The 19,878-nt window shown below is 38.4% G+C and overlaps 1 protein-coding gene across 13 annotated transcripts in view; it reads right to left on the bottom strand.

Annotated features, from left to right (window-relative positions):
• LOC117321990 overlaps positions 1-19,878 on the bottom strand; it is a 112,190-nt gene that overhangs the window by 61,245 nt on the left and 31,067 nt on the right. For 9 of the 13 annotated variants that reach the window (XM_033876654.1, XM_033876656.1, XM_033876655.1 and 6 more), the window contains 13 exons: positions 17,105-17,233; positions 16,335-16,466; positions 15,636-15,770; positions 15,252-15,521; positions 14,910-15,038; positions 14,582-14,716; positions 9,198-9,332; positions 8,455-8,724; positions 7,789-7,917; positions 7,156-7,290; positions 6,888-7,022; positions 4,534-4,671; positions 782-928 (listed from right to left, as the gene is read on the bottom strand). In XM_033876654.1, the coding sequence (XP_033732545.1) occupies positions 782-928; positions 4,534-4,671; positions 6,888-7,022; positions 7,156-7,290; positions 7,789-7,917; positions 8,455-8,724; positions 9,198-9,332; positions 14,582-14,716; positions 14,910-15,038; positions 15,252-15,521; positions 15,636-15,770; positions 16,335-16,466; positions 17,105-17,233 (2,019 nt within the window). The remainder of the gene's footprint in view (positions 1-781; positions 929-4,533; positions 4,672-6,887; positions 7,023-7,155; positions 7,291-7,788; positions 7,918-8,454; positions 8,725-9,197; positions 9,333-14,581; positions 14,717-14,909; positions 15,039-15,251; positions 15,522-15,635; positions 15,771-16,334; positions 16,467-17,104; positions 17,234-19,878) is intronic. The other 4 variants (XM_033876665.1, XM_033876663.1, XM_033876662.1 and 1 more) reach the window with 4 other exon arrangements.

Raw genomic sequence — 19,878 nt, 5'->3', positions numbered from 1 at the left:
GGGGCCATTAATCAACCAAATAACGTCTGCTAAAAATGGCGATCAAACTTGGCTGTGCCATTGAGACATTTAACAATGTTGATAAGTCTCAAGAAAATCTGATAATATTTGATACTGTTATTGCATGGAAACTTCCAAAAATGACATTTTTCGTTAGCCAAGGGGCCATAACTCCACAATATACATCTGGGAAAATTTGCGATCAAAATTGGCCAAGCCATTTAGGGCATTTAATGTTGTTACCAAGTTTCAAGAAAATCTGATAATGTTTGTTGCTGTTATTGCAAGGAAACAAAGTGTGACAGACGGACGGCTAGACTGACTGACAAATCCAAATCAGTATCCCCTGTTTCAGTAAATACAGGAGATAAAAACTAAGGATTCTTGGCCAATTTGAATTTCAAGTATGAAATAGTATAACTCTATCTTTGCCTGCATTCACAAGATCTACATAGCAATGCATAAAATGTAAAATATGCCATAAACCTCCCACAAATGGTCAAATTGAAGACTCCTTACTTCATGCACATCTATTTTATCAAAATTCATCAAGAAATGAAGGAGGAGTTATGTTCACAAAGAATTACAGACAAACAGATGGATGAAATAATGATGACAATACCCTGTCGACCATTTGGCCAAGACATAAAAATTATCCTCACATTGTTGCATATTCGTATGGGAGGATTTCACAGGATTCTGTTAGTAAATAACAAAAGGCTTGAGCCTCCTGAAACCCACTATTAACAAAAAACCTGGATGTGTAACAAACACGACTGACCTTGAATGATGACCTTGTGAGGACAGCAGTACCCCTCCATACAGCTGTGTGATCTAGCTCGACACTGTGAGGCTGTACCACTCTCATTACATGTTTTGGGTTTCCCAGCCTCCAACTGCACTAATCCACCATACGGACAGTAGTTCACTGAAATACAAGTTCATTACAGTAAACAATTACCATATATCTTAACATACTTATGGAATGGTCTGAAGGTGTTACATCTTTGACAAAACATTCATGATCAATTAAAAACAAGAATTTGCAGTTATATATTCCTAAATTTTTCATAAAATACTAAAGGTTACATACCTGAAGTCATAAGAACCCTTCCAAATTACAGCTAAAAATTCTCTTTTTTCATTTAATTCAAAGAGAATAAATTAATTGCATGCTGAAGAAACTTTATGGTCTTCTGCCTCTTAATTAATTTTGATAAGTAACTTTTGGTATTATAAGTGAACGTTTTTAGGACTCTGCTTTTATTTTTGTCATTTGTTGACGGTAATTAGATATATTTTCTATACTGTGGGTGTGTATCTGTATATACAAGAATGTATATGATTTAAGACAGGGCTTTTTCTGAGGGCTTTTTGGGGCCGTTAATGGGCTCCATTCCCATTTGGAATTATTTCATTTTAAAGCCAAATTCCAAAAATTTGCAGTTTACTCCTGAACAAGAGGCCCATGGGGCCTGTATCGCTCACCTGGTTGGATTTGACCAAATGTCAAAATAATGTACATGTTCAATTTGTCAATACATATACAAAAATGTACTCTCTGAAAGACCATATGGATTATTTTTACACAATAATGGTGTTTAAAGAAACTAAGTCCCTTAGGGTGGGGAAAACCCTTTGGCCTATTTTTACATAAAAATTGTGTTTATCCCTTAATGCCCAGCGATACTATACATAGTTATGGGATTGAGGGTCACAGTAACCATTTATGCAAAATCTGTTCCCCCATCACCAGGGATGTTTCTGACCAAATTGGGTTCAAATCCATTTAAAACTCAAATCTCTATTTCCCCTATTTGGCCCCTCCCTTCAGGCCCCTTGGGGGTCAGAGTCAATATTTATATAAACTCCCTTTCCCCCTTCCCCTAAGGATATTCCAGACCAAATTTGGTTCAAATCCATTCATAACTTTATGAAAATAACGATTTAAAGGAGTAACCCCTATTTCCCTATTTGGCCCAGCCCCTCAGGCCCCTCAATATTTATACAAACTCTTTCCCCCCCTTCCTCTCTGGATGTTCCTGACCAAATTTAGTTAAAATCCATTCGTAACTTAATAATTAATAGCGATTTAAAGGATTAACCCCTATTTTCGCTATCAGACCCCACTCCTCAGTCCCCTGGAGATTCAGAGTAAAACATTATACCAACTCGGTTCCCCTTCTCCAATGAATATTCCTGACCATATTTGGTTTAAGTCCATTTAAAACTTTATGACTAGTAGCAATTAAAAGACTAATCTCTATTTCCCCTACTTGGCCCCGCCCCTTAGGCCCCTAGGGGTACAGAGTAAAAATTCATATAAACTCTGTTCCCCCTCCCCTCAAGGATGTTCCTGACCAAATTTGGTGAAAAGCTATTCAATACTTCAGGAGTAGTAGCGATTTAAAGGAGTGACCCTATTTCCCCCCGCCCCTCAGGCCCCTGGGGGTTGAGAATAAAGATTTAAACAAACTCTGTTCCTCTTCCTCCAAGGATGTTCCTGACCAAATCTGGTTCAAATTCATTAACAACTTTATGACTAGTAATGATTTAAAGGATTAACCCTATTTCCCCTATTTGGCCCTGCCCCTCAGGCCCCTGGGGGTTCAAAGTAAAAAATGTATACAAACTCTGTTTCCTTTCTGCCAAGGATGTTACTGACCAAATTTGGTTCAAATTCATTCATAACTTCATGACTAGTAACGATTTAAAGGATTAACCCTATTTCCCCTATTTGGCCCTGCCCCTCAGGCCCCTGGGGGTTCAAAGTAAAAATTTATACAGACTCTGTTTCCTTTCTGCCAAGGATGTTACTGACCAAATTTGGTTCAAATTCATTCATAACTTTATGACTAGTAACGATTTAAAGGAATAACTCTATTTCCCCTATTTGGCCCCGTCCCTCAGGCCCCTGGGGGTTCAGAGTAAAAATTTATACAAACTCTGTTCCCTTTTTGCCAAGGATGTTCCTGACCAAATTTGGTTCAAATTCATTCATAACTTTATGACTAGTAGCGATTTAAAGGAGTAACCCTATTTCCCTATTTGGCCCCGCCCCTCAGGCCCCTGGGGGTTCAGAGTAAAAATTTTTACAAACTCTGTTCCCCTTCTGCCAAGGATGTTCCTGACCAAATCTGGTTCAAATTCATTCATAACTTTATGACTAATAGCGATTTAAAGGAGTAACCCTATTTCCCCTATTTGGCCCCGCCCCTCAGGCCCCTGGGGGTTCAGAGTAAAAATTTATACAAACCCTGTTCCCCTTCTGCCAAGGATGTTCCTGACCAAATTTTGTTCAAATTCATTCATAACTTTATGACTAGTAGCGATTTAAAGGATTAACCCTATTTCCCCTATTTGGCCCCGCCCCTCAGGCCCCTGGGGGTTCAGAGTAAAAATTTATACAAACTCTGTTCCCCTTCTGCCAAGAATATTCCGGACTAAATCTAGTTCAAATTCATTCATAACTTTATGACTAGTAGCGATTTAAAGGAGTAACCCTATTTCCCCTATTTGGCCCCGCCCCTCAGGCCCCTGGGGGTTCAGAGTAAAAATGTATACAAACTCTGTTCCCCTTCTGCCAAGGATATTCCTGACCAAATTTGGTTCAAATTCATTCATAACTTTATGACTAGTAGCGATTTAAAGGATTAACCCTATTTCCCCTATTTGGCCCCGCCCCTCAGGCCCCTGGGGGTTCAGAGTAAAAATGTATACAAACTCTGTTCACCTTCTGCCAAGGATGTTCCTGACCAAATTTGGTTCAAATTCATTCATAACTTTATGACTAGTAGCAATTTAAAGGAATAACCCTATTTCCCCTATTTGGCCCCGCCCCTCAGGCCCCTGGGGGTTCAGAGTAAAAATGTATACAAACTCTGTTCCCCTTCTGCCAAGGATATTCCTGACCAAATTTGGTTCAAATTCATTCATAACTTTATGACTAGTAGCGATTTAAAGGATTAACCCTATTTCCCCTATTTGGCCCCGCCCCTCAGGCCCCTGGGGGTTCAGAGTAAAACTGTATACAAACTCTGTTCCCCTTCCCCCAAGGATGTTCCTGACCAAATTTGGTTCAAATTCATTCATAACTTTATGACTAGTAGCGATTTAAAGGAATAACCCTATTTCCCCTATTTGGCCCCGCCCCTCAGGCCCCTGGGGGTTCAGAGTAAAAATGTATACAAACTCTGTTCCCCTTCCCCCAAGGATGTTCCTGACCAAATTTTGTGAAAATCCATTCAATACTTTAGGACTAGTAGCAATTTAAAGAAAAAGTTGACGGACGACGGACGACGGACGACGGACGCCGGACGCCGGACGACGGACGCTGCACCATGGCATAAGCTCACCGGCCCTTCGGGCCAGGTGAGCTAAAAACTCTTTCCCAATTCACCAATTTTCTTCCCAAAATGACATTTTTGTTAGAAACAGTGTATACTCTGTCAGCAATTCAGTATCTTTAACAACAGAGTGGGGGAGTAAGTAAGTGGGATATAAAGAAGAAGAGACGATGTGTTGCAGACTTACTGTGATCCTGGATGACCTGTGGGCAGCACACATGGTTTGTACAGGAATAGGACTGTCCACATGTATTGGTGTCATTGATATAACAAACACGGTCTTTTCTGTCCATCTGCTCAGCAATACCACCATAGGGACAAAAACCTGAGAAAAAGAATGAGATGACCACATGTATAGCACAGACAGAAACCTGAGTAAAACAAGAGGCTCAATGGGCCTGTATCGCTCACCTGGTTCTACAGCAAATTTGCAGTTGATTGAGGTCATTTCTACAGATACTATGCTGATAACCAATTTATTCAATGCATATTATTGGCCTAATATCGGGTCTTGGTGACTCTTGGCTATCACAAGATTTAAAAATATTTCACCCCTGTGACCTTGAATGTAGATCAATGTCATTCATTTGAACACACTTGGTAGCTCTACACCCCAGCATGCTACAGACAGGCCCAACCTCAAGTGCCTGAGCCTCTTGGTGTTTGAGCTGAGCCTCTTGGTGTTTGAGAAGAAGTTGTTTGAAGATATTAACCGATTCGACCCATGTGACCTTGAATGAAGGTCAAGGTCATTCATTTTAACAAACTTGGTAGCCCTTCATCCCAGCATGCTACAGGTCAAATATCAAGTTCCAGGCCTCTTGGTTATTGAGAAGAAGTTGTTTTAAGATTTAAGCCTATTTGACCTCCCATGTGACCTTGAATGAAGGTCAAGGTGATTTCTTTGAACAAACTTTGTAGCCCTTCAACCAAGCATGCTACAGGCCCAATATCAAGTCCCTGGGCCTCTTGGTTATTGAGAAGAAGTCGTTTGAAGATTATAACCTATTTGACCCATGTGACCTTGAATGAAGGTCAAGGTCATTTATTTGAACAAACTTGGTAGCCCTTTACCCAAGCATGCTACAGGCCCATTATCAAGTCCCTGGGCCTCTTGGTTATTGAGAAGAAGTTGTTTGAAGATTATAGCCTATTTGACCCCTGTGACCTTGAATGAAGGTCAAGGTGATTTCTTTGAACAAAGTTGTTAGCGCTTCACGCCAGCATACTACAGGCCCAATATCACATCCCTGGGCTTCTTGGTTATTGAGAAGAAGTCGTTTGAAGATTATAGCCTATTTGACCCCTGTGACCTTGAATGTAGGTCAAGGTCATTCATTTGAACAAACTTGGTAGCCCTTCACCCCAGCATGCTACAGGCCCAATATCAAGTCCCTGGGCCTCTTGGTTATTGAGAAGAAGTCATTTGAAGATTATAGCCTATTTGACCCATGTGACCTTGAATGAAGGTCAAGGTCATTTATTTTAACAAACTTGGTAGCCCTTTAGCCAAGCATGCTACAGGCCCAATATCAAGTCCCTTGGCCTCTTGGTTATTGAGAAGAAGTCATTTGAAGATTATAGCCTATTTGACCCATGTGACCTTGAATGAAGGTCAAGGTGATTTCTTTGAACAAACTTGGTAGCCCTTCACCCAAGCATGCTACAGGCCCAATATCAAGTCCCTGGGCCTCTTGGTTATTGAGAAAAAGTTGTTTAGATATTATAGCCTATTTGACCCCTGTGACCTTGAATGAAGGTCAAGGTCATTGATTTGAACAAAATTGGTAGCCCTTCACCCCAGCATGCTACAGGCCCAATATCAAGTCCTTGGGCCTCTTGGTTATTGAGAAGAAGTTGTTTAAATGAAAAAGTTGACGCCGGACGGCCGGACGACGGACGCTGCACCACGGCATAAGCTCACTTGCCCTTCGGGCAGGTAAGCTAAAAATGAGATGATCACATGTATAGCACAGACAGAAACCTGAGTGAAAGAATGAGATGATCACATGTATACCACAGACAGAAACCTGAGTAAAAGAATGAGATGATCACATGTATAGCATGGACAGAAAGCTGAGTGAAAGAATGCGATGATCACATGTCTAGCACAGAAAGAAACCTGCCAGTAAGAAGGAGATGACTGCCAATCAAAGAACGACTGCATTACTAGCTTAAAATCATCCTTTCTTTAGGACAATTAGATATCTACATTAGAGAAGTTTATATCAAATCTTCCTTCCAATACAGATTAACAAACATCAGTGTCTGGTGACCACGTCTGTAAACATATTAAATAAATTTACATTACAGACAAATAAATTAAAGTAGAGAGACAGATAACCTATATGTATACCCAGGAACACTAAGTTTGATTATGGAGATATATTATGATTACCAGTTAGTGGGACACTTTTTTAAGAGAATTTAACAGGCTCAAAGATAATCACATATCCCACTAAAATATTTACCTAATTATGTGAAATTTGACATTTTTTTATGTTTAAAATTGATGTCACTTTATTTGTCTCCTTTACTCACCACTAAAGGAAACTCTCTGAGGACAACAGTAGCCACCATCACAGATGTACATCCCTCCATCACAGGACTTGTTAGAATGACACGTCCGTGGGCGGCTATCATGGTATGCTGGTTTCCCACCATTAGGACAGTAACCTGTCATGAAAAAATAGCAAAAAATAACAGTGTTATTCTGATGTAGTTTTGATTCTTCTGGTCACATGTCGAGTTATATGTTTTTGATATATGAACATTATCATTAATTGCCAACAAAATCTGGATGTCTTACCTCTGTACACTTTAGCTGGACAACAGTAACCAGCTTTATTACATCTATATCCTGATTGGTTACATGGTTTCTCGGCCGAACACATGACCATTTTACCGTCCTGCATTGACGCATTCCCTCCATTGGCACAAACACCTGGGAAAAGACGAGGAGTAAAAGCAGAACTTGATTATACTGAAGATGTGAAACCCATAATGCATAAAAACCATTTTTAATATCTCATTGCAAAGATGAAGAATTAAAACTTATCGTAAGTTCCTATTGAGCATAATAAAATTACTATGAGAACAAACACGACACTTGTTTACAAATAATGACACTTTGCCCCAGTAAATGAAGAGTATACATATATAGATTACATACTTATTGTGAGTTGTGAGATAGATAATATTTAGGACACTTTTGATCACAGTAACAGTGTGAATTTGCTAAGATTATAGTGGAAGTTATTTCAATTTTTTTCCTACATATATTGGAGATTATCTATCTTTTCATTCAGTAGCACACACAGATATAATTTGGTGCAAATATTGGTTTGTAAATTAAATTCTATCATAAGACCTTTCTTTTTGGTCCCCATTTCTGTATCAACTGGTATCTTACTTCAACATTTGAAATAGAAATGACATTTACCTGTAAAAACCCTGACAGGACAACAGTGGCCATGTTGACAGCTGTATCCTCCCCCACACCTCTCATTGTTGGGACACGTCCTCACCGCCCCGTCCATCATTTCTGGTAAGGCATCACCAGGACATATACCTGTCAATAAAAACACTCTATTATTATCCACAGATTCAACTTAATCATTAATTCTGAGAGGTAATCTGATAGAAGATTGACTGCAACAAAGGATGAAGATTGGGAGATTTTGACAAACTTTGTATATAGGATTTTCTGTCAGCTAAAGTAAACTATGACTTAAGAAAAAGGAGCCCAATGGGCCTGTATCAAAGAAACTCCTGGGATAGCAGTACTCTTCCTTAGACCTGTGTGATAACTTACCATCAGTGGAGTATCTCCGGGGACAACAGTACCCTTCCTCACATCTGTGATAACTTACCATCAGTGGAGTATCTCCGGGGACAGCAGTATCCTTCCTTAGACCTGTGTGATAACTTACCATCAGTGGAGAATCTCTGGGGACAACAGTACCCTTCCTCACATCTGTGATAACTTACCATCAGTAGAGAATCTCCGGGGACAACAGTATCCTTCCTCACATCTGTGATAACTTACCATCAGTGGAGTATCTCCGGGGACAACAGTACCCTTCCTCACATCTGCATGATAACTTACCATCAGTGGAGTATCTCCGGGGACAGCAGTATCCTTCCTCACATTTGTACGACCTTGACCTACAGGGAGAGGTCCTGTTACACATACGAGGTTGACCAGTCTCCATCTTGTCTGGGATTCCATCAAATGGACACACACCAGATTGTACAGGGACAGGACAACAGTAGTTATTGGTACACGTGTAGCTTCCTGACTCACAGTCCCCATCTCTGTCACACATTTTATCTGTACCATCTATCTGTGCTGCCATGCCACCGTTGGGACAGGGACCTGGTAATTAAATAACAATGAAAGTTACATTCCAATCATTGAACTAAAATGAGAATTCCTTGACTCTGCCACTTCGATCAGACAAATGAGGAGTGATGTGTTAATATATGATCACTAAAGTGTGCATTAAGTTGACATTAAGTTGACATTAAGTTGACCTTAAATTGACGAAGTTTTTTTTGGCTACAATATAATCTCACTGCATATGCTGTATAGCTGGTCATATTGGTGTGGAGGGATATAATTTAGCCCAAAAATAAACACACATACAAAATATTTGTATACATGTCTACAAACAGAACAGATGTTTAGTGCAGAATATTAACAAGTCGGGTAATTGCATGAAATTTAATACCCATGAGTTATGACTGAGACAACCACAAAATATTTGGCCCACAAAATTTAACATATCTAAATTACAAAAAAGTGATAAATAGTGCACAAGTAGCTTTAGCTATGCTTTGTTTACTCACCACCAAAGGAAACTCTCTGAGGACAACAGTAGCCACCATCACAGACGTACATCCCTCCATCACAGGACTTGTTAGCACGACACGTCCGCGGGCGGCCATCATGGTATGCTGGTTTCCCGCCATTAGGACAGGAACCTGTCACAAAAGAGTCAACATCATTTTCAGGTAGTCAGTTACATTTTTATCAAAATCTTATAAGACTGCATGACCAACCCTGAAAGCTCAGGTCTGGAGCACTTGAGTGTTTGAATCCTTTGGGCAAGGAGAAGAGGGCTCAAGATGGTTGGGTGTCACAGTGATAAGGCAATTGCCTTTAATTAAGCAACCTACTGACAGTTTGATTCCCCAATTGGATGTGAAAAGGTATAGATAACTGTCCTGGCCATGTGGGTTTTTTCTGGGTAACCTGGTTTCCTCCAACCATAAGGCCTGTAATGCGCTTCGATCCAGGCCAACAAGAGTGATTAATCAGTTTATATCAATTGTTTCACAATTGTTGTAAGATAAATAAAGTTTATTGTTAGGAGTTGGTTCAAATCTTGATGTTGAAGACAGCGGGAGTCAAATCTTAAGATATTGTTTTAAAATGATGTTTTCAGGTGAAATAAAACAAAAGGCCCATAAACAGACTGTATTGTTCACCAAAGTTGGTCTGTAGTTTGTGAAGATTCAGTTTTGTCGCATGTCAAACATCATAACCCTGAGATATTCATGAACAAATAATTGCAGATTTTGGCACCTTTGAAATATGTGACCTTAAAAATTCATCAAGGTTATTCATTTTATCAAACTTCATAAGGTTTCATGTCCCCATGCTACTGACCATCTATCATGGACCTTTGCTTGGTAAATGGAAAGGCCTTTAAATATGTTAACACATTTGACAACCGTAACATTGAAAGAACATGTAATTTACATATATTATGAGAACCAAACACTTCTACTATATGCCTTTTCTAAACATACATCGAAGTGTACTAAAGATTTGGTTTGGAAGTGTTTTCTGTTCTATTAATACAATAAAGTCTGGTGTCAATGGGGCTGCTGACACATGCTTCTATAGTGCCATCATGCTGAAATGGCACACTTTGACATGGAAGCTAGACACACCAACTGGTCATATTATATTGACAGTGGGCAACCACCCAATTCGAAGCTGAATGTTGAACAGAGACTTTCAATAAGAATATCTATACAAACGTTCTTATTTTGGTCGAAATTAGAGCAATATAATGTCATCAGAGTACAACAAATGTGAAGTGACCAAATAGAAATTATTCCACTTATACCACTGAATATCGTCATTGGTGAGATAGAGATGTTTAAAAGTAGTACCTTGTACTAGTATCTCGATAATGACTTTTAAAGTGTGTGAGTTATATAATAGTGCTGTACAGTCACATTTGTCGGTTTGCCTAAATCTAGGGTGATTCAGATTTTTCTTTTTGCTGAATTCCAAATGTAATAATGTTAAATGCTTAATGAAGACTGATATTACCTGAAGTTGGTGACTCTGACTAATATATAGTAGATAGAGATAATTGTTGCTAATAAAACAAATCTGAATGTCTTACCTCCGTACACTTTAGCTGGACAACAGTAACCATCTCTATTACATCTATATCCTGATTGGTTACATGGTTTCTCCATGGAACACATGACCATTTTACCGTCCTGCATTGCCGCATTTCCTCCATTGGCACAAACACCTGGGAAAGGACAAAGGAATTGAAGTACCGTACAACAGGTCTACATTGTATTGAAGGTGTAGTACACCCACTGCTATCATTTAGTGTTTCAATTGACTTGTATAACTATAAGAAAGATATTTCATACTGATCCTGATTTCTGTTTAAACAAGTATCTTACTTCAAATGATAACAACCTTTACCTGTAAAAACCCTGACAGGACAACAGTGGCCATATTGACAGCTGTATCCTCCCCCACACCTCTCATTGTTAGGACACGTCCTCACTGCCCCGTCCATCATTTCTGGTAAGGCATCACCAGGACACATACCTGTCAGTAAAAATATTCTATTATAATCAACAGATTCAACTTAATTTGAGAGATCCATAATTCAAACACTGACAATAGGTCAATATGTAAAAAAAAAAAAAAAAAAAGTATCCTCATTACCTTTCCTCACATCTGTGATAACTTACCATCAGTGGAGTATCTCCGGGGACAACAGTACCCTTCCTCACATCTGTGATAACTTACCATCAGTGGAGTATCTCCGGGGACAGCAGTACCCTTCCTCACATCTGTACGACCTTGACCTACAGGGAGAGGTCATGTTACACATACGAGGTTGTCCGGTCTCCATCTTGTCTGGGATTCCATCAAATGGACACACACCAGATTGTACAGGGACAGGACAACAGTAGTTATTGGTACACTTGTAGCTTCCTGGACCACATTCTCCATCATTGACACAGAGTTTGTCTCTACCGTACATCTGTTCCGCAATTCCTCCATTGGGACACGGACCTTATAAATACATAACATTGAAATCTAGTTACACAAGCTGTATTTATAGTTAATGCTTCTAGCATTCCTTTATGTTCTTAATCTACACAAAGGGCATTAACTCTGTAAATCAGTGTTGCGTTAAATTGCTAGATAACAATACAACTTCAGTAGGATGATACGGGAATCAGAAATGATCTTAGATAGCATAGATGTCAGAACAAACATAATGTACTTTGATATAATACAAGAATTCCCTGGAAGTGGATTTGTCGCCTGTGCAGAAAGTTGGGTGATTACAAGAGTTATCACAAGGAAATATTTTTTTCTATTTCTAATAACAGTGAACTTGACCTTTGACTCTCGGGCCTGGAAAGCAATCCAAATCAAGCACTTTTAGTGAAGATCTACATGATGTTTGAGTTTGATAGGCCCTAGCTAGGGAACTTGAGTTAATCGAACGGACACATCTGTATAGAAGACACTGTTGATGGCAACATAGTGCTAACTATATGTGTCCTGTTTTTTGCAGGTGACACAAAAAGCAAACTGATTGGGACTCACATAAATCCCTACCCCATATATGAGTAAATATTTTACATGGAAAATGAGATACATACATGTATTAGATGACAGGCAAACAAAACACAGCCAGCCTTTTAATGTCCATGATTTCATAATAGTAACAAGAGGCCTAATGGACTTGAATTGATTATCAATTCTAAAGCTTATTAAGCATAGACGGTGAAGGAAGACTTACTTCATGTGACTTAAGTGTGGTCACTACTAAAGCAAATTACAGTTTTATGAACAAATTAAAGATTGTATATATCCGTAATTAAATTTCATGTAATGCTGAGTTCCAAAGAAATCCCTGACAAATCTAAATCGTTGAGAGAACAAAATGATATGAAAATGACACTCCCATATTCTAGTCAGGCTCTCCAGTCCAATAATGCAGTGCAAATGCTGATGTTGTGACCTCCAAAAAAATGTGCTTGAAAGAAACATTAACAGGATCTGTCACAAAAAGAGAAAGAATGACACAGACAGTATCCCAAGATATCTTTGGAAAGGAAAGACAGATTGTGGGACAATGTCAACAAACAAGAAACAGAGAAGCCTGCATTCTAAGAGATACTGTACATAGTGTATTTGGTACAGGTGGGTGAAAGTTTACTTTTTTATATTCTATACCATGTCCCATATTGTTTTCTTATACAGTACCTGCACTATGAACTTATTTTTGTTTGTTTGTTTGTTAATTCAACGAGGACTTAATGAATTAAAATAAAATTTTCCATGAAAAAAAACTAAAACGTTCAATTTTTGATAAAGCTGTTCTTGAAATGACAATGAAACTCAGTCTGAGTACTGAAATCTTGCCCAGGACCAGTACTGCCCAATTTTCATCCAAACTATTGGTCCATAGTAGCCTTGCTTTTGATATTATAACACCACTCCCTCAAATATAGCCTTTAGACTGAGCTATTTACAGGAAGATATTTTCCTTGCCAAGAAGGACATAAGATTGTCCCATTAAATAAATGAAGAAGTAATGAACATCTGGAAGCAAAATGTGTTTATGTGTGATATTTGATATTTTCCTTATATTTTATTATGTAGGACATGACCACCTATAAAGTCAATTTAGGTAATTGCTATGGATTTCAGAGTATACCCCTTCATTCACAGATTTGATAAACCTTCAGCTAAGCATGATTAGTTAATCAGAAATTGTATAAACAAATTTCACAATGTGACCATATATGCTCTTGAAAGTAGGTCAAGGTCATTAATTTGAACAAACTTGGTAGCCATGAACCACAGCATGCTACTGGCCCAATATCATGACCTGTAGCCTCATGGTTTTTGATAAGATATTGTTTAAAGATTTAACACATTTGACCACTGTGAGCATGGAAACAGGCCAAGGTCAAGGTCAAGGCACAATGATTACTATATTCCCTTTTCACTAATTGAAGGATATTTGAATAAACATATATATTTACACTATATTTGTGTAACTGTTCCATGTTCTAAGTCTATATGTGATCGTATGTAATTTACCTGTGTCTTGATAAAGGGACAGATTGCTTCGAAAATTCGACAATTTACTTGTCTGTACTGTTGTTATTACTACTTGACAATCATATACCCCCCGGTACATGTATATACATGTAAATATACAAAAACAAAAATTTCAATTCTGAAAATTTGAGGTTTTATTTCTTTTGCATATCAGTGTATATGATCATAGTTATATAATAATTTGATTGATGACCACCAGAATCTAATGAGGGGATATGTATGATACCATGGTATGAATATCAATTAAATCAAACCAACTTACCTACCTACTCATAAACACAGGCACACACAGATGCACAAAACAATTCCTATCTTGTACCCTCCTTAATTATGTGAGTATAACATTGTTAAATATCTTTATATCTCAAAATGAAACTTAACTTTTAACTCATGGATAAAAAAATCAACCTAAATTCAGGTGACTCTTTGTTTATCTCATAAAACATCCATGAGAATCTAAAAGTTCATCTCTGGGAAACTCACATTAAATATAACAATTTACATTTCAAAAGTTTGAAGTAATGACACTATACATAGTCTCCTTTACTCACCACTAAATGAAACTCTCTGAGGACAACAGTAGCCACCATCACAGACGTACATCCCTCCATCACAGGACTTGTTAGAATGACATGTCCGCGGGCGGCCATCATGGTATGCTGGTTACCCCACCATTAGGACAGGAACCTGTCACAAAAGGTCAACAGGTGTTACTCTCCAGTTTTGTGTTGGTTTTTCTAGAGACATAGCCAGTTATGATCTATATTGGTATCATATATGAACATAGTTATTAATCCTCAACAAATTCTGGACCTCTTACCTCCGTACACTTTAGCTGGACAACAGTAACCAGCTCTATTACATCTATATCCTGATTGGTTACATGGTTTCTCGGCCGAACACATGACCATTTTACCATCGTGCATTGATGCATTTCCTCCATTGGCACAAACACCTGGGAAAGAACAAAGAAAGGTGAGTAAAACAGGTCTATATTGTATTGAATGTGTGGTGCACACACACACACACACACACTGCACCCCTGTTATCATTTGGTCTACTGCTTTGGATGTCAAGGTCTTTCCTATTGATCCTGATTTCTGTTTAAAGTATTTGACTTTAACTGGTAGAATAGTAACAACCTTTACCTGTGAAAACCCTGACAGGACAACAGTGGCCATGTTGACAGCTGTATCCTCCCCCACACCTCTCATTGTTGGGACACGTCCTCACCGCCCCGTCCATCATTTCTGGTAAGGCATCACCAGGACATATACCTGTCAGTAAAAATACTCTATAATTACCAACAGATATAACTTAATCATTAATTCTGAGAGGTTATCTGATAGAAAACGGCCAGCAACAAAGGGCAAAGATTTGGAGATTTTGACTAACTTTGTATATTGGAAAAGGATTTTCTGCCAGCTAAATAAGCTTGAAAACAAGAGGTCCAAAGGACCTGCATCATTAACGTCTACAATATAACTTACCATCAGTGGAGTATCTCCGGGGACAGCAGTATCCATCCTCACATTTGTACGACCTTGACCTACAGGGAGAGGTACTGTTACACATACGAGGTTGACCGGTCTCCATCTTGTCTGGGATTCCATCAAATGGACACACACCAGATTGTACAGGGACAGGACAACAGTAGTTATTGGTACACGTGTAGCTTCCTGACTCACAGTCCCCATCTCTGTCACACATTTTATCTGTACCATCTATCTGTGCTGCCATGCCACCATTGGGACAGGGACCTGATAATTAGTCATATACATATTAAGATACACGAAGAGAAATTCTTACTATTAGATTGATATGCTTCAAGTAAATCTGATAAAAATTGACTAATGAAGTACCAGTTAACTCACCACCAAAGGAAACTCTCTGGGGACAACAGTAGCCACCATCACAGATGTACATCCCTCCATCACAGGACTTGTTAGAATGACACGTCTGCGGGCGGTCATCATGGTATGCTGGTTTGCCACCATTAGGACAGTAACCTATTAATACCAAAAGAATTAGTACTAACTTTGTATCTGTGGTAAACAGAAATCTGTGATCAAATTCTAAACATGGTGTCACTAAACAAGAGGCTCATAGGGTCTGCATTGCTCAATACACACCTGTTCTACTGCTTATAGAAGGGACATTTCTGGAGAATGGTATTTCAGATAAGCTTCTAAGTTGATTTAGGTCATCCTATAGAAATCGTCTTCATGGTATCTATCCTCTCATGATCACCCTTAACTAGTTACTAGTACCCCCGTCCCTTATCCCCTCCCCGTCACTCAAGTTGTATCACTCCCTTCCCCCATCTCCATTGGGAGGGCCCATGGGCCTGAGCATAGGGGAAACTAAAGCCACCACAGAAACATGGAAGAAATATCTTTAAATAAGCCATGTTCTACAGGTTTCTGTAGGTAACTTCTTATGCCCAGGGATCAATTTCAACATATGCAATTTGGCAATGCAACATGTTTCTGATGTTTTATGATAACCTCTCTTCATTAACTGATTCATCACTGTAATCATTATACTAGATAATCAATATGAGGGTTTCTTACCTCCGAACACTTTAGCTGGACAACAGTAACCATCTCTACATCTATATCCTGATTGGTTACACGGTTTCTCCGCCGAACACATGACCATTTTACCATCCTGCATTGCCACATTTCCTCCATTGGCACAAACACCTGGGAAAGGACAAAGACTTCTGTATACATGTATACATGTCACAATAGAGCTCTCCTTTTTCATTTACTCAGGTAAATGAGTCATGAACATTATTTTTCTTTTTGTCTTCCAAATCACCTTTGACCAATCGACCACCAAGGAACACCTGTTAAGGCATATCTAGTCAATCATGATTGATCTTAACAGATTTATGTTACATATTTCAAATTGATTTATATCATACACAAACTATGCCTGTCTAAAATTATGTATTCATATTCCGGCTGCAACCATTGAAATTTGCCAATGGTGAAAGAGAACATGCAATATGACACCTCCTCTACGCCATATGGAAGGTATGACGTATGGATACTGTCACTTTTTAATTAATTAGACAAGCTCAATAAAATGTGGAGAAGATATTCCAATAACTGTTACAGTCTGAATCCTTAAATTTCAGTGAGTTGCTATCCCACAAAGTATGTCTAGGTTACTTTTACTGGCAGTAGGTGCTCTATCCATGTGTGATTGTCACGCTATGTTTCATAATTCTATCTGTCAGTTTGTTTTTATCTCTTACCATTATCTCATTGAAAAAAATAAAAAAAAATGTATAAGTCATCAAATGGATATCATATTAACTAGAAATAAGATCTACCTGTGAAAATTCTTGCTGGACAACAGTAGCCATCTTGACAATTGTATGATCTTCCACACATCTTATTGTTTGGACACGTCCTCACCGCCCCGTCCATCATTTCTGGTAAGGCATCACCAGGACATATACCTGTAACAAATAGTAAAATCACACAATAATTGTCCAAGGCCCATAGCTAAACTGATCAACTCTTTCTGTTATCAGTATTTAAAAATCGTAACAAGAAGTGGCAAAGTGTGGCATTATTCCCCTTACAGAGCTGTTGGTATGTAATTCAAAGGTCATACTGTGCTGATACAGTAATAGAGAAATATCAAACATCAAATGTCATCAATAGCAAAAGGCACAACTGGAGTACTACACTGACATGTGTATAAGGTTTTGTAGAGATAATTTGAACAGTTTTCAAACTGCGGCCTGAAAAAGCTTGCAAGCAGTAAAATTTCATATTTCTGACCAATTGTTTTCACAATAAGAAATATAAGAGCTGTGAAAGAAAACAGCAAAGCTCCTCTATTGGTGACATATTTTAAGTGAACAGTAATTAATACTCAAAGATGTACAAAATATATATATATATATGTAGCCCTTGGGCGCTCGGGACATGCATGTGTCAACTACATGTATGTCCCGTGCGTGCAAGGACTCTTCTCAAACGTCATCGTATGAGAGAGGTTCGATTGGATGAGAGTGTTGCACGGACTTTTCGTCCTATTCCCTGCACATATCATTCCTGTTCCCCGCTCCCTGTTCATTCTCCATCATGCCATTGGACAGAGCAGACAACATTGTAGCTAGCCCTGGTAAGTCTGTCTTCATGTATATTTTATATAAATGTAAATTTCTATTGCATAATTGTAACCGTGGTCGCGTTGTGTACTATTGTCGCTTAAATATATTGTAATTGTTCCGGTCAATGTACTACGTCCATGTTATATGTTTTGTAGGTCTTTATGCATAATAAAGAACCAATATACTGAACCTGGTGAGGAATTCAAGGAAACACCAGGTTCAGTATATTGCTAGGGTTTTGGCCCTTAAGAGAACAGGTTTTCATCCCAGGGGGAAACGGCTGAGTGAAGAAACTCCATATGTCCAGAAATTACTCAGAACTTGGAATAAATTGAGTTTACAGAACGGTGTTCTATTTCGCACCATCTGTAATCATTGTACTAGATAATCAATATGAGGGTTTCTTACCTCCGAACACTTTAGCTGGACAACAGTAACCAGCTTTATTACATCTATATCCTGATTGGTTACATGGTTTCTCCACCGAACACATGACCATTTTACCATCCTGTATTGCCACATTTCCGCCATTGGCACAAACACCTGGGAAAGGACAAAGACATCTGTATACATGTATAAATGTCACAATAGAGCTCTCCTTTTTCATTTACTCAGGTAAATGAGTCATGAACATTATTTTTCTTTTTGTCTTCCAAATCACCTTTGACCAATTGACCACCAAGGAACACCTGTTTAGGCATATCTAGTCAATCATGATTGATCTTAACAGATTTATGTTACATATTTCAAATTGATTTATATCATACACAAACTATGCCTGTCTAACATTATGTATTCATATTCCGGCTGCAACCATTGTGCCAATGGTGAAAGAGAACATGTAATATGACACCTCCTCTACGCCGTATGGAAGGTATGAGGTATGGATACTGTCACTTTTTAATTAATTAGACAAGCTCAATACAATGTGGAGAAGATATTCCAATAACTGTTACAGTCTGAATCCTTAAATTTCAGGGAGTTGCTATCCCACAAAGTATGTCTAGATTACTTTTACTGGCAGTAGGTGCTCTATCCATGTGTGATTGTCACGCTATGTTTCATAATTCTATCTGTCAGTTTGTTTTTATCTCTTACTAGAGACCAACCAACCATAGACCTTAGTGTTAACGTTTTGGATTATTTCATTCAAATTCTTGAATTGAATATGACGATTATGGTTTATAACAAAAGTTTAGGGTCTGATATAACACCTAATCAAAAAAAAAAGTTGGGTCCTTCAGCTGAAATTTTCTCCAGGGTAGCCATTTTGAAAATAGGTGAATTTCGCAGTAAAAATTCTCAAAAATCTTAAATGTTTACCTGTTTACTATTATTACGTGAACTTTTGGGAAAAAAACCAATCGGACTTAAGAAATTTATATCAACATTTCTTATTGATAGCTACCTATCAGGCTACATATATCTATTTTCTCACTTCATAACATACTGGCCAATCAGTGGCTGCCAGACATTTTATCCTTGGCTCAACGTTCTATACACAGGGGCTGTTTCAAAAATATATTTTTTCAATTGGTTGGTTGTTCCCTATATATCTCATTGAAATTTTTTTTTTTTTTGTATAAGTCATCAAACGGATATCATATCAACTAGAATTAAGATTAACCTGTGAAAAGTCTTGCTGGACAACAGTAGCCATCTTGACAATTGTATGATCTTCCACATCTCTTATCGCTGGGACATGTCCTCACGGCCCCATCCATCATTTCTGGTAAGGCATCACCAGGACATATACCTGTAACAAACAGTAAAATCACACAATAATTGTCCATGGCCCATAGCTAAAGTTATCAACTCTTTCTGTTATCAGTATTTAACAAGAGATCCCAGAGGGATCTTGGCGCCCACCATTGAATGATCTTTATAGGTTCCATGTCAGATTGATCTTTTCTCTACTTTTCCCTTCTTCTAAGTCTTACTAATCTGTGTAAATTCAGAAACAGCCCTCTAGATCTAGTACT

Source organism: Pecten maximus, chromosome 2 (assembly GCF_902652985.1).
Source record: "Pecten maximus chromosome 2, xPecMax1.1, whole genome shotgun sequence".
NCBI classification, from domain to species: domain Eukaryota; kingdom Metazoa; phylum Mollusca; class Bivalvia; order Pectinida; family Pectinidae; genus Pecten; species Pecten maximus.
The sequence above is the reverse complement of the archived record's forward strand: the minus strand, read 5'-3'. Positions and strand labels throughout refer to the sequence as shown.